General features: G+C 43.1%; 1 protein-coding gene across 1 annotated transcript in view; it reads left to right on the forward strand.

The window, feature by feature from the left end:
- Window positions 1-21,379, forward strand: part of LOC306932518 (mitochondrial intermediate peptidase-like) — a 69,334-nt gene that overhangs the window by 18,316 nt on the left and 29,639 nt on the right. The window contains exons 11-16 of the mRNA XM_079514351.1: window positions 6,005-6,158; window positions 6,338-6,415; window positions 7,638-7,845; window positions 11,913-12,022; window positions 12,576-12,650; window positions 14,881-15,000. Of these exons, the coding sequence (XP_079370477.1) occupies window positions 6,005-6,158; window positions 6,338-6,415; window positions 7,638-7,845; window positions 11,913-12,022; window positions 12,576-12,650; window positions 14,881-15,000 (745 nt within the window). The remainder of the gene's footprint in view (window positions 1-6,004; window positions 6,159-6,337; window positions 6,416-7,637; window positions 7,846-11,912; window positions 12,023-12,575; window positions 12,651-14,880; window positions 15,001-21,379) is intronic.

Consider the following 21,379-nt stretch of genomic DNA (forward strand, 5'->3'; position numbering starts at 1 on the left):
CTCATAGTGCGTCACTGCCATAGGTGACTTCGTTCCGCCCCATGAGCTTGTATATCTGCTATGTTTGTATAGTTAAACTGATTGTGATGCTGCTACCTTTTTAACTAAAAGGACACGGATGCTTTCAAGGATTGAGTGTGTTAACCCATTTTGGGGGCGGGAACCCCTTTTGGTGTTAGCATTATGTTATGCTTTAGCTATTGAAAAACAGCAGATCTACGAGCTACGAGCTTGTAGGTCTGCTATTTTTGAAAAATCGAAGAACGACTGACATAGAAACATAGCTTTTTCGGATGTAGAAGACATTTTTAGAATCTGATCTGATCTCAGGTCAAAATGGGTTAAGCAGCACTTTATGTGAGCAAACGAGTGACACAAAATGCACACCAATGTTTATATACAGTACAGTATGTATCTCTCTTTGTTGATGTGATGAAACCTGGTGGAAATAATAGACCAAAACCTCAGTGATCTGCCACTAACAGCCAGACTAATAAGCCAGACTCAAATCACACTGTCGTGTGGTATTTGAGTCTGGAGATGCTGTGTATGGATCTTGTTTCCCGGGGGGCGGGTTCAGACATTTTCTCTTTGACGCAATTGATCAGAGCTACTGTCAGTCAAAGGTCTCAAGCATTGAACGTCACTGTACCAAAGCCCGCCCATATTGCATACCGTGTCCCGATTGGCCACACCAGTTCTCTGGTTTAGGAAATGGGCGTACAATTGAGCCTCTCCAGACCGTAATCCGCCGGCAGGCAATTTCTTTTTTGCCAACGGCTGATTCGGTCTGGCTTATTAGCCAGGCTAGCATTTTGAGGCTGCGCTCGACGCTCACACATAAGAGACAGGGTGTCTTCTCTGTGTCTTGTGTCTCCTCTGTGTGTTGGACAGCTCGCAATTCATTTTCAATGTGAGTCACGTGGTTTTGACGAGACAACCTTGTTCGATGGCTGTGTTCTGCCCTCCTCACCCCCCTGTCCGACACCCAGAGGAGACGGGCGACAAGCAGCAGACACCCGTCTCTTATGTGTGAGCGGAGCCTGAAAGGAAGAGGCTTTTTCATTCAACAGTTATTGTTGTGAATGTAAAATACATTTCCCCTGAGCAATGAAATTGTATTCTACCAGGATTGGCTGACTGACTGCCGTGTGTCACTAATACAAACCTGCAGGCACATTTACGTTGAACGTTACGTTATTCACCAAGTCGTTTTATAGAAATAATATCATCCTTCAGTGAGACCTGCACAAAGCATGTGGTCTTGGCATGTATTAAGTACAAATCATGTGGTCTTGGCATGTATTAAGTATGTTACCAGCAGCTTTTACAGTACAGATCGAAGCTGGGCTTGGCTAATATTGAGGCACTATTCCTCTCTGCTCTGGACTATGGGGGCATTATTATATATAGAAACGCATCAGCTACCACACTTAAAAGCTTGGACCCAGTTTATCATTCTGCCCTTAGATTTATAACAGGCGACAGCTATAATAACACCCATCACTGCATACTGTACAATAAGGTCGGTTGGCCCTCCCTTGCGACAAGGAGAGACCAGCACTGGTTGTTATTTATCTATAAAGCTTTAAATGGGAGTTCACCCTCCTTATTTAAATTCACTTTTATAATGGAAAACTATTTCTTATCACACACGCTCTCAGGACTATTTAATGCTTGAGACTTTGCATGCCTCCACTGAGCTTGGAAAATCTGCTTTCAAGTGCTGTGCCCCTCACACTTGGAACACCTTACAGACTTCACTCAAGCACAGCTCTCTTGTTCCCCTTGGTCGATTTCAGTCGGACATATCAACATTGGTCAATCTCAATTGTACCTGTTTTAATTGATGTTGATAAACTATGTGATGAAATGTTTTTTTTTTTTTTTGTCCTTTGTCCCGTGTGTAATCTTGGCACCGCTGAAAAAGAGGGTCCCAGCCCTCAGTATGTTCTCCGAGAACTAAATTAAGGTTGAAATGAAAAAAATAAATAAAAAAAAAGATCTGGCTCTAGTTTAGCTCATTACGTTAAAGTGACTTTGAAATGGTTCTGTAGAGTGACCTGAGCAGTGAGCCGTGCCGGTGCCTGTCCATCTATCTATCTGTGTCAGTATTTCTGTCTGTCACATGAGGGACAAATCATAATAGATAGATAAATCTGTACACCAAAGAAAGTAATGCTGTGGTGGAATATTTAATGGGAGATACAGTCTCCAGTTTATTGGCCTCCCCCTGATGTTTTTATTTTTATTTTTTACAGATAAACTGTTATTACTTAAAATCTCCCTCGCTTCCCAGCACTCGCCAGATCCCAATAACACCAAGTGGGTTTTTATCAAAGTATTATTGCAGGTGTTTTATGTCTTCGAGAGACTAATGCCATTTTTGCATGTGTGGGAGATCTTCTTTTGGGCCCTGCCAAAGTCCAATGCCAATTGTATTCTGGCAGGGCCACTGAGTGACGACTCAGTGGAAGAAGTGAAGATGTGTCTCTCTATCTTTCCTCCCTCTTTCTGTCTCACACACCCCACACTCCTTCCTCTATCTTTCCATGATGATCCCCCAACACCTCTCGACAAATACTGGATAACTCACCCCTTTACCATGTAGAATATATTTATACTGCCATGTAAGAGTATTAAAAACTAAAAAAGCTATGTTTCTATGTCAGTCGTTCTTCGATTTTTCAAAAATAGCAGACCTACAAGCTCATAGCGCGCCACTCGGTGGCGCGCTATGAGCTTGTAGATCTGCTATTTTTCAATAGCTAAAGCATAAATGGGTTAAGGCAGTGGTTCTCGACCAGTGGTCCTTGAGGGGGTACCAGGTGGTCCCCAGCTAAATGATGGAGAGTTGGTAACCAAATGGACCCTTATAGATCTTTAACTCTTGTGAGTGTAAAATGAAACCAAATGGACCCATTGGGGGGTCCATTTGGTTTCATTTTACACTTTCAAGAGTTAAATTATTGTTAAACATCTGCATTACTTAAGTTAATTTACAAGAAGTCTACACAATTAGAGGACGTAGAAGAATTGTTCTTTTGATCAACGTTGGAAAAGGGGTGAGTTATCCAGTTGCCCTCTTGACCTATTTCTCTCCATCTCTCCTTCCTTGGTACCACTGCTTTGTGCTGGTGGTCACAAATGTTGATTTCGTCGTCTGAAACTGACGAAAAATGTTCGTCGAGTCCGTCGACTACCTTTTTTCACTGACAAATGGAATAAAAACTAAGCCGTGATGTCTGGAACTAAGACTAAACATATTGACAATTTCGTCAATATGAACAAATTAAAAACTACCGGTAGACTAAAATGGAGGGAGACTAGTGGAGAAGAGAAGTAATTTGTTTGGTTGCATGCTTAAAATGGCAGATCTACAAGCTCACAACGCGTCGCACTGCAACGTGTTGAGCTTGTAGATCTATGTAGATCAACACTACTGGTCACCAGGAGTCCTCCAGAGAGCAGTTTTAGACTATTTGTATAAAATGGGTCCGTTAACTGCTTTTTGTAGCATGCATTATATTTCAACCTCCTCATTCCATACATCTCCCTCTCTCTCACATGTGTGCCACGCACATTCACCATTTCTCTGAAACGTACACATTCATTAGTTCTCTGTGGTTCTTTCTTTCTTCCTCATTGCTTTCACTCTGTTTTCACTCTCACTACTTTCCCTGTTCCTCTTTCTCTCTGTCATTTCCACTCAAAGTTTTTAGCGCTCTCTCTCTTTCTTTCTTTTTCTCTCTGGTAAAGCAGCTGTTAGCCATCGTCAAATTGGGTACAGATTGTGTATCTGTCTGACTGTGCATGGGTGAATAGACTTGGCAACCATGGCAGTGCTTAATGCGGACTATTGAGCTAAACCGTTCAAGCTATATAACATATCATTTGCATATCAAAGTGTCTTATTGTGAAACAATTTTAAATGTGGACGATAGGAAATAAACCCCCTTAACCCTATCAGGCTTAGTGGCGTTCTTTGGCCACCGAGCTTCACAGGACCACACGTTATGTAATATGTATATTATAATACATCGTAGCGCTGCAGCACGAGTCTTGCTCAAATGTGAATCTTTATTTTCCTCCACAAGAATTGAGATCACGATTCTCATTTTGTCTTTGGTCTGTAGGCCCTTGGCAGTTCGTTTAATTGTGCAGCACTAATGTATCGCACACAGTATACGTAATGTTAGGGGATTTTTTTTGGTCCCGTTGTGAATCCCTGCCCAACTGAGTACAGAAACACAGTTAGTTTCCTATCCTACATACTCGAACAGGGTGATGACTCGTCTTCACCATTAATCATGGCTGTAGACCATGGGTAAAAAGATGCCTCTCCTCCGTGGGTTTTAATTAAAGAGTAGGAGTGATGTGTGGAGTGGACCCTCGGGGGCTGTGTTGCAGCAGAGACGCTGTGCGTTGTCCACATCCAGACGGGGTGTCATTGCACCGTGTGATCATCAGAAGAAGATAGACAGGAACCCAAAATGTTCCACTGATCTGGGGTTTCCCCCCCCTTCTTCCTTCCTTCCTTCCTACCACGCATGTCTCACCAGCCTGAGGGAGTCTAAAAACACTCTCTGGTCCTTCTTCCTTCCAACCATCCATGTCTCACCAGCCTGAGGGAGGGTCTAAAACAGTGGTTCTCAAACTTGTTTTTGATGTCAAGCAAGCACTCCCAAATTGACACCACGGAACCCCATTTGAAAAGAAATGCTATTAAGGACCCCCATAATAAGACATGACATTAAAATGGTTGAAAATCACTGCGTAAAATCAAGTATCCCCAGTTTGACATGCATTAGGCCCCATTAATGGCATTTCTATCTCTGGGACTCCAATTTATAATTTCAATGTTAATTTAGCTCTGAGATTGTACAATCCATTTGTACACTGAGTTACAGACCCATAAGCGGCCATTTTGTTCCTAACTATATCATTTAGCTGGGGACCCCCTGCAACTCCCTCAAGGACCCCTGGGGGGCCACGGACCCCACTTTGAGAACCAATGGTCTAAAAGGCTTCCTATACCATCCATGTCTCACCAGCCCGAGGGAGTCTAAAAGGCTCTCGGCCAGCCAGGTGGCAATAACATGGATGTAAAACTAGAGAATCTAAGCATGCAAATTATCGATTAATACGTTAATTGATAATTGATTTTCGATTGATTAACCGGTTTGTTGATAAGCTGCGTTTTTTAAATTTGAGAATGTTAATTTCCCTCAATATGTGTAACGTAAAAATCAACATTTGGCTGATATACAGTACAGAAAGAATACAAAAGGCATATTATATTTCTTAATATATATCAACATGCAACAGGACATATCACACCACTGGGACAACGCTAAAACCGTCTCGACCCTTTGGTGTGGTTAGGGCTTGCGCATAAGCTTGGCAGGAAATGAGTACATATCTAAAGAGTAATTCAAGTTTAGCTTTTTCCCGATTGACACATTCCTGATGATCACAAATTAATATTGCAAAATTATGTTTCGCAACTGTTGAACACCCAGGAATCTACCTCTACTGTAGTGTATATTGTCTTCAGTGTTAGTTAACCCATATAGGCCTGACGTCAATTTAAAAAATGTCTTCTAAATTCTGAAATACCTATGTTTCTATATCAGTGGTGCTCAATATTTCATGTCAAGGACCCCAAAGTTTATATGTAATAGGCCGCCGACCTCCCTCTGAAAATATGTTGTTCCAGGGACCTCCCAGAACCAAAGATTTGAGTTAAAAATGTTCGCTCTGAAAGAATATATTCAAAGATTTGTGCCGCATTTTCACGATTTTTCAAAAATAGCAGACCTACAAGCTCGTAGCGCGGCACTCGGTGCCGCGCTATGAGCTTGTAGATCTGCTATTTTCCAATAGCTAAAGTATAACATAATGCTTAAAACACCAACAGGGGTTCCCGCCCAGAATGGCTTAAACTTAGTTGATGTATTTACTATTTTTCCTAATGCTGATATATGTTGGTGTTGGGTGGCAGGTTCAACATCGAGCCCAGCCTGTACCAGCCCTACTTCTCCCTGGGGGCCTGTATGGAAGGTCTGAACCACGTCTTCTCTCAGCTCTACGGCGTCTCGCTCATGTCTGAAGACCCCAGCGCCGGAGAGGTGTGGAGCGGTGACGTCCGAAAACTGGTACGGGTTGGTGAATGTCGAAAATAAATAACCTTGAGTGTTTAATTATCGTGTGTGCTAAACTTCTAAGCTGCTGTCCACTTGTGTGTATCTGTACTGTTTACCACATTAACAGAGAGTTAAGTTCTGGTCTGTGTTTGCGTATGACCAATGAACCTTGTTTGTGTTTGTCTTTTTAGGCTGTTGTCCATGAGACGGAGGGGCTGCTGGGATACATATATTGTGACTTCTTCCATCGGGCAGACAAACCTCAACAGGTACAGAGTCTACTGACACACACCCCGCCCCGCACAGCTCTGTCTCCTCCGTTTTATCCATTATGATTTCCATAATGATATTAAAAAAACAAGTCAAATACAAGGTAATATACAAAACAATACATTTGATATGTATATGTTACAATTAGTTTCTTGTGACCCTGCTTAAATGTGCCACTACACTGCCCTCCAATAAACCTTCAACATAACTTATATTGTTTCTTTCTTCCGTCTGTACTGTGCTCTGTCTCTTTCCATGCTCTACACATCCCTCTTGTTCTCCATCACCTCTCCACCCTATCACCCAACCCTTCTTCCTCTCACACTGTGTCTACCGTTACCCGCTCCATCACCTCTCCACCTTCTCTCCACCCCATCACTCAATCCCTCTTCCTCTCACCCCATCTACTGTTAACCCGTTCCATCCCTCTCCACCTTCTCTCCACCCCATCACTCAATCCCTCTTCCTCTCACCCTGTGTCTACCGTTACCCGCTCCATCACCTCTCCACCCCATCACTCAATCCCTCTTCCTCTCACCCTGTGTCTACCGTTACCCGCTCCATCACCTCTCCACCCCATCACTCAATCCCTCTTCCTCTCACCCTGTGTCTACCGTTACCCGCTCCATCACCTCTCCACCCCATCACTCAATCCCTCTTCCTCTCACCCTGTGTCTACCGTTACCCGCTCCATCACCTCTCCACCCCATCACTCAATCCCTCTTCCTCTCACCCTGTGTCTACCGTTACCCGCTCCATCACCTCTCCACCCCATCACTCAATCCCTCTTCCTCTCACCCTGTGTCTACCGTCACCCGCTCCATCACCTCTCCACCCCATCACTCAATCCCTCTTCCTCTCACCCTGTCTTCTGTTAACCCGCTCCATCACCTCTCCACCTTCTCTCCACTCTATCACTCAATCCCTCTTCCTCTCACCCTGTGTCTACCGTCACCCGCTCCATCACCTCTCCACCTTCTCTCCACCCCATGACTCAATCCCTCTTCCTCTCACCCTGTCTACTGTTAACCCGCTCCATCCCTCTCCACCCTATCACCTCAATCCCTCTTCTACACATCCCTCCACCTTCTCTCCACCCTTCTCTTCCTGAATCCCTCCCTCGTTCTATGCTGTCCACCCTTCTCACCGATCCTCCCTCCTCTCCAACTATCCTTGTTCCACCTTACGTCCGCTCCCACGTCCACCTCACCTATCTCTCAGGACTGCCACTTCACCATCCGCGGGGGTCGTCAGTGCCAGGAAACGGGGCAGTACCAGCTTCCCGTGGTGGTCCTGATGCTGAGCCTGCCCCAGCCCCCAAGGGGCGCCCCCTCCCTGCTCACCCCGCCCATGATGGAGAACCTCTTCCACGAGATGGGCCACGCCATGCATTCTATGCTGGGTCGCACACGCTACCAGCATGTCACAGGTGAGATCGGAGTCTTATTGTGTATTGATGATTGATTGATTGAAAAATGTATTGGGCAGAAATGTAAACAGTACAGAGTACAGTCAAACACACATAGTCCAAATGGATAGCATAGGAAAAAGTCCTTGCGGTCTGGGGTATTCAATTCATAATCATGAAAAAAAACGAAATACAAAACCTAACAGAAAAATTATATAAAAGACATGTACAGGTTGGGGGGAAAAGGAAGGGGGTTCATAAAGAGGTGGGGGGTACTTGACTAGTCATTTCCTCTCCCTTTGGCCTGCTGAAAGGTGGATTTTCAGGCATGTTTTAACACTTCCAGTGCGCCGGAATTTTTCAAACATATAAGCTCTAGAGTCTATAGAGTGCCCAGCAGATGAGGCAGATTTTACTCTGAAAAGCCCCGCCTTCCATTTCCCCCCCAAACCGGTACTGTAGGTGTAATTTTCCATTGCTACCATGCGCTGTCACATCTGATCTCTCTCTAGAAGCGTTTATATAGATGCGCTGTCACATCTGATCTCTCTCTAGAAGCGTTTATATAGATGCGCTGTCACATCTGATCTCTCTCTAGAAGCGTTTATATAGATGCGCTGTCACATCTGATCTCTCTCTAGAAGCGTTTATATAGATGCGCTGTCACATCTGATCTCTCTCTAGAAGCGTTTATATAGATGCGCTGTCACATCTGATCTCTCTCTAGAAGCGTTTATATAGATGCGCTGTCACATCTGATCTCTCTCTAGAAGCGTTTATATAGATGCTTGGTTAAGTCAGAAATGAGGACGGAACATCTGCGTTCTGATCAAAAGCACGGACAGCGACGTAGATTTGGAGAAAGTAGCCGGTTTTGTCGGGCCGTAAACAAGGAAGTGGACGGCTGCACGCATGCGCAAAACATGACGCTGAGCGCTGCACAAGGCGTTGCCTAGCAAGAAATAGATTTTAGCGATCCGGTTTTATATCATTAAATAATACCTAACCACACCTACGGGTGTAATTATTATAAAGACGTGTGGAGACGTCTTGAGCAACGCAAAATTTTCCTAGATTTGTCATTGGTCGAAAAAAAAACCTACAGAAATGACTAACAAATCAGGAAGTAGACTACATTTTTTTGGGAGCGTCTGAATACCAATGTCATTAAAATTGAGAAATACTGAAAAAATATTGCTTATAGCCAGGGCTGCACACAACGTTTTTGGTCTAGTACTCAGAGGAGCACCTGGAGAAGTTACTTGGTGTTCCCAAAATGCGGCGACCCGTCTCGCCGGATGGATAAAAGAGGGATGCATGAACACACATAAACAACTAAGTGTAGGTGTGCACATACAGCATACTGTGACTGTGCACACACAAACATGCAGACTAAAGGCCCTTTCAAACGGGAAGCAATATAACGCGCCTATAGTTCATTTCCAATGAGACCTGCGTTTTCTTTTCTGTACGTGCGGGGACGTCGAGGGGCAACATCGCAAGCGTATTTACGTGAGCGTGGTCCCGTGAAATTCTTGCACGCGTGCTTGTTTCGTGCACACTCACACGACTCGCCAGACCTGGATTCTGTTTAGCTTTCTTTTTTTATGCTTGCGTTGTCGCGCCCCTCTTCAGCAGACCTGGAGCAGACCTGTCGTTGATCCAGGTGAAAACGTCCGCGTTCGTCGCTGCCCGTTTTGAAAGGCCATTAACAAAGCTTACAACATGTCTTTTCTCAGCCAGTGTGTCTGGTGCATGCGCACACACTTAACTGTACGCTTCAATATTTTTACCCAAACATGCAGGTACACGTGTTGGGCAAAACTGGCAAAGCCACATACATTACATAAACATAAGATTTGTATCCAACATTTGAAGGACTTAAGAGAAGTAATTACAGCATACATCTACGACGAGGTTGATCGACGCTTGACATTTTACATGCTCCACAATCTGATAATGACGGCTATTGTGCTCGGCTTCCAAATGTCAGGAGGAGTTAAGAGCTACGTCTTTGGACTACAGGTTATGTTTAAACCATTTGTTACGGGTGTAGCTTCAGCTCAGTCAAATCCGATTTAGTGGAATAAGGCCCCGAGGAGACCGTTAAGGTGTCAGCGCCGTGTACCTCTTTCAGTTGTCGGATAATAAAGCCGAGGGACACGCCTTAAGGCGGTAACCCGAGATGCCTCCAAACATCAGTTTCATAGTAGCAGCTATATCCACTTACTGTACTGAAGGATACTGTACGACGACGTGGCAACTTGACACCGCTCCTTTTTAGCAGGATTCATGAAAGAGTACTCTAGTCTGCATACCTGCGACTTGTATTATGTATATATTGGATCAGAACTGACTTTAACCCATTTTGACCTGAGATCAGATTCTAAAAATGTCTTCTACATCCTGACAGTTTTCTGAAAAAGCTATGTTTCTATGTCAGTCGTTCTTCAATTTTTCAAAAATAGCAGATCTACAAGCTCGTAGCGCGCCAATCGGTGGCGCGCTATGAGCTTGTAGATCTGCTATTTTTCAATAGCTAAAGCATAACATAATGCTAACACCAAAAGGGGATCCCGCCCAAAATGGGTTAAAAGACGCCAGCTTTTATATTGTATACTTTGATTATTTAAGCTGCTGGGAACATAGTTTATACGTTGCTATTGCTTTCACTGGTAATTCTCTTGTACGTCTTGCTTCAGGAATTATCCTTTACTTGTCCATTACTGTATTATGTCTCTCCAGCGTTTGTATTTCCACCGATATCTACTTACGGGGTGAGATACTGTATACTGCCATGTGAGACTGCTGTTTTTTTTGCAAGCTTTGTCCTTGCAGTGCAGTGTACAACACCCTCAACACTATGGCATGTTCACTAACCTGAATCTGATGGGTTTTTTAACCTGTTGTCAAATACATTGCTGCTTAGTTTCACCAGCAGACAGAGTACCTGTCTCTTGTCAATTACATAGGAGCTTGTCATTCCAGCAGATACAGTAGCTTTTATGTCTTCTCAGTCATTTTGTTTTGCTGGTTCTTGTATTACTGCTACATGTCTTAACGTCTGCCCCTTTGTTACGTCTAAGCTCTGCACACTGCAAATATGTATGCGTATAACGTACATTCCTGCGATGCCATTATGTATAGCAAGCAAGTGTTTAGTAACTTGCTGAAGAACCCTGTGTCAATTAGGGATGTGTAAAAGTGTCCAAAGTGAAAATGGATTCAATATTAAAGGGGAAAACCACCCATTTTCAACATTTTACTATGTCATTAATATACCTTAGAGCTGTAATAATAAAAAAGTCCCCCCCATTCTGTGTTTCTTAGAACTGTAATTATGAAAAAAATCATTAACATGGTGAAACACATCTTGATGACATCATCAAGATGTGATTCACCATGTTAATGATTTTTTTCAGATCTCTAGTTCTAGGAAACACAGAATGGGGGGACTTTTTATTACAACAGCTCTAAGGTATACTTAATGACATAGTAAAATGTTGAAAATGAGTGGAATGCCCCTTTAACGATTTGTCAATTTAATCGATATTCAGCCGTGGGGGATGGGTGTATTTTTTATTTTTCTTAAAAAACAACACAAAAACCCATAAACGAGCATCAATTGTGGGAAACAAATAATGGTATTCTGTTATCCATCCACATAAATTTTGCCTCAAGTCAGACTAATGATAACAGATACCATTACCATCAATGCCAATGATACAGGCACACTTTGGTAGGCCTGTACTCCTGTACTCAACATTGCACCATATAGCATTCAAGTCACCTGCAGTAGGCCTAAGCTAACACAAATAAATGGTATCCTCTGAAATGTAGTTACTATGGGCAGGGTTTGGATGACAATTGCAACAGATATTATTTTTATATAAAAAAAAGGAAAAAAAAAAAATATATATTTTTTAAATAATTGATGTTGATCCTATTAATGTTTAATCAATTAATAGAACCCTTCCCTAGCGTCAATACATTGGGCTGCAGCGTTGATTAAACCTGAAACTTTTCTGAACAGCGAGTTGTACTGCCACATACTTGCACACAGAACAACTTGATCTTGTCTTCTGCAGGAACGAGATGTGCCACGGACTTCGCAGAGGTACCCTCTATCCTCATGGAGTACTTTGCATCCGACTATAGAGTTGTCAGCCAGTTTGCCCGCCATTACAAAACAGGACAGGTACACCTCCTGAACCTTGGTATTTCAGATGACGGCGTTCCAAACACGCATGCTTCGTTTTTGTCTTAGGCATACAAACTGATTTGCAGTTACAATTCAAAGCTTAAATAAATGTTGGCGATATGTGAATATTAGTTGAAATTTATGTGGAAGAAAAAGTGTTGGTGCTGAACATACTAAGGTTAAGGTTTGAGTCCAGCTCATGACTTTATTGTTGTAATTTTACCTTATTCCTTTGTATTACAATTAATTATGAAGAGCGCTTAAAGGTAGGGTATGTGATTTTCTTTGGTTAAAATAAGTGTTAAAAAGCTCTATATTGTGATAGTGCTCATTGGTATAGAGAGTTTGTTCAGTAACAGGAGTCTCCATGTCTAGCTCCAGCTTTCTATTAAACAGAAAATGCATTTTCAGGCCAGGATACCAATTTTATCCACAATTATGTTTTGTTTTAACCATAAAATAACACTTATCACCTACCTTTTAATGAGTATGAAATTGAGTATTTGAGTTGAATGACCATTGTCATATTTGCTTCCTCCCCATGTTTTAGTCTCTGTCTGCCAGCATGGTGGCTCGCCTGTGTGAGTCTAAGAAGGTCTGCCAGGCTGCAGACACCCAGCTACAGGTACAGTCACCTTTCAACCTTCAACCTTTTCATTCACCCATTTTGACCTGAGATCAGATTCTATAAATGTCTTCTACATCCTGACAGTTTTCTGAAAAAGCTATGTTTCTATGTCAGTCGTTCTTCGATTTTTCAAAAATAGCAGACCTACAAGCTCGTAGCGCGCCACTTGGTGGCGCGCTATGAGCTTGTAGATCTGCTATTTTTCAATAGCTAAAGCATAACATAATGCTAACACCAAAAGGGGTTCCCACCCAAAATGGGTTATTAAACTAGTGCAAAATGATTCAGTCAGATTTATTGCACAGTGGTGGGTTCAATTAATCGATATGTCTCTATATCGTTATATATGCTCCAGACGATATGTGAATCGATACAGAGGCTTCTATATAGATTGTGTGGGCGATGCAGTTTTGACACATAGACACATGGTGTAGGTAGAATGCACAATAAAGCCACGAGGTGGCTTTTGTTTTAATTTAAAGGTCTCTGTGGGCCCGACGGTGTTTTATTGTATTTGTGCAATACTTAAAGGCTTTTGCCTAAGCTACAGAATAATAAAGAAGAGCTCTTGTAGTTAATACATGGTCTTTATTTGGAATCAGCGTATAATATCGTATATCGATATATATCGTATCGTGGCCTCTGTATCGTGTTACGTATCTATCGTGAGGTTGCAGGCAATACCCACCACTATTGGTGCATATAGTATTCCATATATGGAAAAGTACACAGGGACGTCAGTATTATTGAGACCTCTCTGACTAGCAGAGATGAGGCAACTCTGCAACTGCTAGTCACGACAAAACAAGATCACAATTCAAAATCACACCCGTGTGAACTGAGCGTTGCAGGGTGCTCAACAACACCGCTGGCTGGCTGCAGTTATAGTTATAGTGCTCATTGTGAATGGCCCCAGACAGACACACACACACACACACACACACACACACACACACACACACACACACACACACACGGCCAGTCATTGGAGCTGTTAGGCACTGCTCAAAAACTAGACGCAGCCTATTCCTCTGCGGTGCCATTAAACTTTACTGCCCTGCGAGTAAAATGTATCGGTCTTATATGGCCTACGTTATCACATAGACTTAATAAGGTGTTTTCACAAGATATCCATAGTGTTGCCAACGGGTTAAAAACTCACTTAACCCAGTTTGGGCGGGAACCCCTTTTGGTGTTAGCATTATGTTATGCTTTAGCTATTGAAAAATAGCAGATCTACAAGCTCATAGCGCGCCACCGAGTGGCGCGCTACGAGCTTGTAGGTCTGCTATTTTTTTTAAATCGAAGAACGACTGACATAGAAACAGCTTTTTCAGAAAAGTGTCAGGATGTAGAAGACATTTATAGAATCGTTCCCAGGTCAGAATGTGTTAAGAGGACAATGGGCATAAGGGCGGTTTAAAGTGCTTGCCAAGTGAGTGATTGAGGAGAGATAAGAGTTGAGATTTAGAGGCTGTATTTGTTCGGCCCCACTTCATGCAGTGGAGGAAGGAGGGTATAGTCAGACAGTGGTGGAAAAAGTACTTCACTTTTTCTTTTTTCTTTTTTTACTTATGAAGACCTGAGGTCGATTCTACAAAATGTCTTCTTAAAATTTCTGAAAGCTTATGTTTCTATGTCAGTGGTTTCATGTCAAGAACTCCCAAATTATATTTATTTGTCCGCCGACCCCCATCCGAAAAAAAATATGTTGTTCCATGGACCCCCCAGAAGCAAAGATGCGAGTTAAAAGCTGGGAAGGAATATATTCAAAGATTTGCACACATTTTCACGATTCTTAAAAAAAATAGCAGATCTACAAGCTCGTAGCGCTGCACTCGGTGCTTGTAGATCTGCTTTTTTTTTCAACAGCTAAAGTTTGAAATAATGGTTAAAGTGGTTAAAAGCTAAGGTGACACAGATGCAGACCCATGTCTTAATTGGTTAACCCATTTAGGCCTGACCTCAAAATTAAAAAAAAAATCTTCTAAATCCTCCAGTTTTCTGAAATAAATATTTTCACGATTTTTCAAAAATAGCAGACCTACAAGCTCGTAGCGCGCCACTCGGTGGCGCGCTATGAGCTTGTAGATCTGCTATTTTTCAATAGCTAAATTATAACATGATGTTTAAAACACAAAGGGGTTCCCTCCCAAAATGGTTTAAGTAAAAGTATCAATACTGCAATATATAAATGTGTGTGTTTTCCCCTCCTCCCCATGGGTAGGTGTTCTATGCCATGTTGGACCAACTCTACCACGGCAACAAACCTCAGCACCAGTCCACCACAGACATCCTGAAGGACATGCAGAAGAGCTTCTATGGCCTGCCGTACACGCCCAACACGGTATGCTCTCTCTCTCTCTCTCTCTCCGTCTACCCATGCTACTTTTGAATAGTTTACTTTGATGCGGTGGTTTTCAACCCTTTTCATATCGAGGCCCATTATTTATTCGGCATGATGTATGTGAGCCACGGACCACCACCGTTTGATGAGATTTTGTCACCCAGAACCAGAACTTAGAATATATTGTTGTCATTGTATAAGATTTTGTCTACAATTCCATGCTGTATTGATGTTGGTACCATTAGGAGTAGGGATGGAGCTCGTTAAGGTTTTATTGATAACGATCACCTTATCGAGCAGGCTTATCGAGCCGGGTCCTTATCGAGCCCACTAGCGAGCATTTGCTATTATTTTGTGGAAATACGGGAGACGATTCATTCTGAACAGAAGCTTATTTTTATTGGCCAGTTGTGATAGTTTGTATGCCAATAAACAGTTCTAAGGTGTCTCACACACACACACCTTTCTAACAGACTGTTAATTGTGTACCGTCACTTTAAATGCGTAATGTATACATCATCGTACGGCGGTGTCACGCACCAAAAATAGCTCACACCGCGTCTGGTTGCACCGCGTTGTGAGCTTGTAGCTCTGCCTTTTCAGCAATGATAGACTGATAGCATGCACATTGGAATACGTCACGTATTATGTGAGACTATTCAATCGATCCGCGGGAGATATTATAACTACGCTTCCTCCCCGCAAATATATATTATATGCGGGGAGGAAGCGTCAGTGAATCCTCGCTATGAGTCTGGCCGCTCCAGGCTAGCAGCTGAGGCTCCCGTGTTGTTTCGAATCGGTGCAGACATGATGCAAAGGTATCGCATTTGGGTTTAATACAATGCATTATGGACAGATGTCTATGCATTGTCGAAATGCTCCCTTTCGTGCATGCAACAACTGTGGTAGGCTACATTATTGCATTTAGCTCCCCTCGTCTTTTTTTTAATGTTACCAAACCTTTTCACCCGTTCCACCATAGTTCCACGGCAAAACGATGACGCACCACGCAACCACCCGTCCCGTCCCAGCCCCCTTATACCCGATAACAGACTCGACAAGCCAAAAGCTTATTGATAATCGGGTCTCGATAAATGCCGAACCGGGTTTGTAATGGACCCGATTTTCGGGCTCCATCCCTAACCAGGAGGCAGACTTATGTGAAACACCCTTTTATATTTGTCATTCAGATTGTATCCGAATATGATGCAAATCGGTACACATGATCTTCAGACTTCATAGTCATGTGATCGAGATGGATCTGTCAGATTTATATTTATATTCTAACGTGGTTGGCGATATACTGGCCAGTTTGTAGGTGGGGCGGCGGTGTGTCTCAGGGGTAGAGTGGCCGGATGGTAACTGCAAGGTTGCTAGTTCGAACCCGGGCTCCCCCAGAATTAGTGTCGAAGTGTCCTTGAGCAAGACACTGAACCCCAAATTGTGCTGGTTGGTGCCTTGCATGGTTTCCGCCGCCATTGGTGTATGAATGGGTGAATGTAATGCACAATCTATGTAAAGCGCCTTGGATAAAAGCACTATATAAATGCACCATTTACCATTTAGGTGTGGCCCGTTTTGAACATAATGCCTCAAATCATGAACGCAGCGTCCAATTGCTGTGAAACTTTGCACGCACATTTCCACTACGTTGAGGAACCAATGCAGCCCTTTTAACACATATGTCATATTATTAAAACACAATAAAATAGCAAACATACTTGATTTACAAGCAAACACACACCAAATGTGTATCTATAATCTTCAGATTGTAGTAGTGGTGTAGTCATAAGAGCCACATACTCCTGCTATGGCTGGGACTTCCCTCATGTCCTCTCCTCTACACATTCTCTCTTTTTCCATCCATCCATCTCAATAAAAGACAACATAAAGAGGGGAATTGACTGCTCGCTCTCTCAAAAGCTAATCTTTAAAGAATGTGGGTCCAAGGTGTAATAGTCTTAAAATTGTCTGAAAACAGTTCAGTGCTCTGGAGCACGTGCTTGAAGATGGGGGTCAGAGATGGGAGGGGGGAGAAGAATCGACTGCTTATCTTCGGGGGTGGTGTGTGAGTGAGAGGCTCTGTGGTCTGGTCTGGTCAGATCTGGATGATCCTGCAGCGCGAAAACGTGCTTAAGCTCCTAAAAGTGTCGGCTTGACGAGACCCATCTGGGCCGTTAATGACTTTAATAAGGGTAAATAGTACTCCTGAGAGAGGAGATGGAGTTCAGGAAACCATAACATTTTGGGAAACCGCGGCCAAGTCATGGGCTCTTGGTGGAGGGGGGGGAGGGGGGGAGGGGGGGGGGGGGTCGACAAGGGGCGGCTGCACACACTTTGTTAAAGGACTATTACAGGGCCTCGAGTCACCTGGTCTACAGGTCTGTTTCCGTCGGAAGAAAAGCGTAAGAGAATGCACTATTCAGAGATCAGAATGATTTTTGTTTTGTTTGTGTGTTCGAGTAGCATTTGTGTACTGTACTAAGTACTGTTAGTAGTTCTTGGTAGTATTATTATTAGTAGTATTATAAGCACAGCATTAGATCTCACAAAAGGTTCACGTTTTTGTAGAAGATCAAATAAGGTGGAAGTTATGGGGTAGCGAAGAGGTCTTAGTGAAGCCTAATGCGTGCAGACAGTGTGAAGTCAGCCTACCGTGCCGGCATGCTTTCAAACTACATTGCATTTCATGTGGTGTCAAGAGAATTATGGCTATTTGATATTAAGGAAACGGATAATCTAGATGAGCTACTCAACAACAGCTCGGTGTGATGTCTGCGTCTTAAGGAGGTGCTTAAGAAAACACTCATCACAGCCCCGACGCCGGTATTCATCATTCAAACCTTCCAAGCTTCTCTTTGTTTTTCAATCCCTTTGCATCAAATGGCTAACGTTAACTTATTTTTTTTCGAGGGTGCGCAACTGGGTCACATGTCAGCCAAATATCCTTTTGATCCTTGCATAGAAAAGGCAGACAAAGTCAGCAAGCGCAGCCTTTCATTCACGTTCCTCTCGGAGTACGAGATAAAAGGCATTTTTGTTCTCTCCCAGCACGGCTGGTGGTCATTTGTTCACGGCACTAAGGAGCGACACCACGTTTCCGAGGGGTCGAATGTGCACTTGCACGAGCAGAGGGTACCTCAGGAGCAGCATTTATTTGGAGAAGGGGGGGGCCCTAAAGCCTCCCAAAGCCAAGAAACACAGATTAAAGAAATGTCAACATGGCCTGACGGAACGTCGTGGTTGCTGCCATTTATTTCCAAATATTATCTTCTGTCCCAACGAGGGTCCACCATGTGTTCTGTGTTACTCCCAGCTGACCCACCTCCCTCTGTGTGCTCTGCGGGAACTGATAGGCCCACTCTATATATACTATACACATGTCAACATCGCCCCGCACTGTTTAGATTCTGCAGCTCTGTGGAACCTATTAGCCATTCAAATGATTGTTTTACTGTGGAAAATGTTCCTTTAGCTGTGTTACCGAGAGGGCCGAGGATGAGGGCATAGACTTAAGGGTGAAAGATAAACCTGTATTGCACAATCTGAACAAAATCCACTTCTCGCTCGTTCCGATGCTGTGACGTGTGAATCTCAACAGCACCAACTGGACATTTTGTAAGGGGGTGTAAATGAGACAGAAGGTCCTCCACTCAGAATGCACAGCTAGTCCCCCCCCCCCCCCCCCCCCCGTGGTTAGCTGTGTAATCTGAGGCTAAATGTCTGTCTGTGTTGTCGGTGGGATTCGGAAAGTCGAAGGGGAAAGTCTGGCATAGTGCGGAAAGTATATAATACAAGACACACTCCCGTGAGAGGTGAGCTTCATTGCAGTATACCAGTGGTCATATCAAGGCCCATTATTTATTCTGCATTTGAGCCAACGAGACAACCATTTGATGAGAATTAATTTAACCTCTCAGATCCAAAACAAGAATATTTTGTTGTTGTTGGATAAGATTGTCCACAATTCTATGCTGTATTGCTGTTGGCACCATTAGCAGAGATAATAGGCAAACGTTGATGAAAATAACAATTCTTCTACATTCTCTAATTGTGTAGACTTCTTGGGGGGAAAAAAGTAATGCAAATGTTTAACAATAATTTAACTCTTGAGAGCGTACAATGAAACCATTTGCTCTCATTTTACGCTCTCAAAGAGTTAAAGATCTATAAAGGGTCCATTTGTCAACTCTCCATCGTTTAGCTGGGGACCCCCTCAAGGACCACTAGTGGTCCCCCGGACCACAGGTTGAGAACCACTGCGGTATACAACTGGACCGTGAGGACATAAGTGAAGGAGGGAAAGAGAGAAACTTTGGCTGTGGTGGAGATACAAGATGGGCCGAACACACACACACACACACACACACACACACACACACACACACACACACACACACACACACACAGTACTGAGCTCACTCTCTCTCTATTCCCGATGGCCCTACATAATTATAGTGCAGAATAATAAATTCTTTATGAAGGCCATTCCTGGTAAAATTATGACTGTGGTTTTGATTCTCTGGTTCCCTCTTCCAAAACCCCCCCTGCCTGCGGCTGCAAAAAAGAAGAAGAAAAAAAAGAAGGGGGAGAAGAAGAAAAAAAATGCTTTTCATTAAAGGAGCAGGCAGAAAGAAGAGTTTCAAATATTTCCCCCAGGGAGTGCTCATTCAAAGTATACCTCTGCTTTGTTATTTTAACAGGGCCTCCAAAAAAAAGACTTAATCCTTTAAACGGTGCTGCGCCTGGCTGGGTAAAAGATATAAAACCAGAGAGAGGGAAGGACAAGAAAAAAAGAAGAGACACAGAAAGCGAGCGAGAGAGAGAGAGAGAGAGCATGGAATAAAAAAAATAAAAATATAAAATCTCAAGAAATGAAATGATCCGACCAGCTGAAGAAATCATGACATTTCTGAGACCATTCATGTTTCTTGGAAGATGCTTCTAAACGTCTAAACAAATTCTATTGCTAGTTTGATCACTTCAAATACCCGAAAACAGCAAATCTACAAGCTCACAGCTTGTAGATCTGCTGTTTTCGGTGTGCAGCATTCTTTCCATAGGCACCGGAGAGGGGGTCATTTGGGTCTGAAATTTTGTCCCCGCACTATTGGGGAATGACTGGTCTATTTATTTATTTGTTTTTCCCGACCGGCACTGGTGGTCTCTTTAGCACCGTTCCCATTTTGTTGCGCAATCGTCGTCGTGTATTGGCTGCCGCTGCATGTTTGCCTCTCGCCGCAATGACTCTCTATATCAGGGGTTCTCAACGTTTTTGGCCGGGGACCCCCGGAAATGCTTTGGCAATGTCTCGGGACCCCCGCCCCGCCCCCTCCCGACCCCCAATATAAATTGATTGCTACAATAACCTTAAACCATTTTGGGCGGGAACCCCTTTTGGTGTTTTAAGCATTGTTATAATTTAGCTATTGAAAAATAGCAGATCTACAAGCTCATAGCGCGCCACCGAGTGGCGCGCTACGAGCTTGTAGGTCTGCTATTTTTGAAAAATCGTGAAAATAAAATTTTAAAAAAATTCTTTTTTTTTTTTTTTTTTTAAATAATTTGGGGACCCCCTAAAATAATTTGGCGACCCCCCGAGGGGTCGCGACCCACGGGTTGAGAACCCCTGCTCTATATAGCCTATTCTAGTACCCTATGTACAGTTGCTCTCTAGTCTCAACTCTCGAATATTGTCCCCCCACAGTTTATGTCCCGACGGCGCCACTGATGCTTTCACAGAAAACATGCTGGCTTCTACGGTATCCAAACGACTGAAATCAGGCGACTCACGCGACTGAGAACTTTAATCCATGAGAGAGACGGACAGAGAGAGAGGAGAGATCACTCTCAGATTTTAGTGCCGTTTCTGTTTCTAGGTGTTCGATTGAAACAACGTGATGAAAGGTTTGGGTGGGAATGACGTTGGGCGGATCAAGTTAACGCATTTCTCTCAAAAGCATCCTTGAAAAGCTGTAATTGATCTCATTATCAGCTTGGGGGAAACCACAAAATCAATCCATCAAAGTAAACCAGTGGTCCGTGAGGGGGTTCCAGGTGGTCCCCAGCTAATGGACCATTATTAGATAATTAACTCTTAAAGTTAAGTTATTGTTAAACATCTGCATTATCTAATTTACAAGAAGTCTACACAATTATAGAGAATGTAGAAGAATTGTTATTTTCATCAACGTTATCTCTCCTGGTGGCATAAAAGGAAGATTTGTAAAATCAAGGCCAGATTTATTTAACCTTTTATTTAACCAGTAAAAACACATTGAGACTGTCTCTTTTACAAGTGGGAACTGGCCAAGTGGCAGAAATAAAATTACACTATACATTATACTACATCGTAAATGTCACATTTTGGAACAGC

The sequence above is a fragment of the Electrona antarctica genome (assembly GCF_951216825.1).
Source record: "Electrona antarctica genome assembly, chromosome: 11".
Taxonomy (NCBI): Eukaryota; Metazoa; Chordata; class Actinopteri; order Myctophiformes; family Myctophidae; genus Electrona; species Electrona antarctica.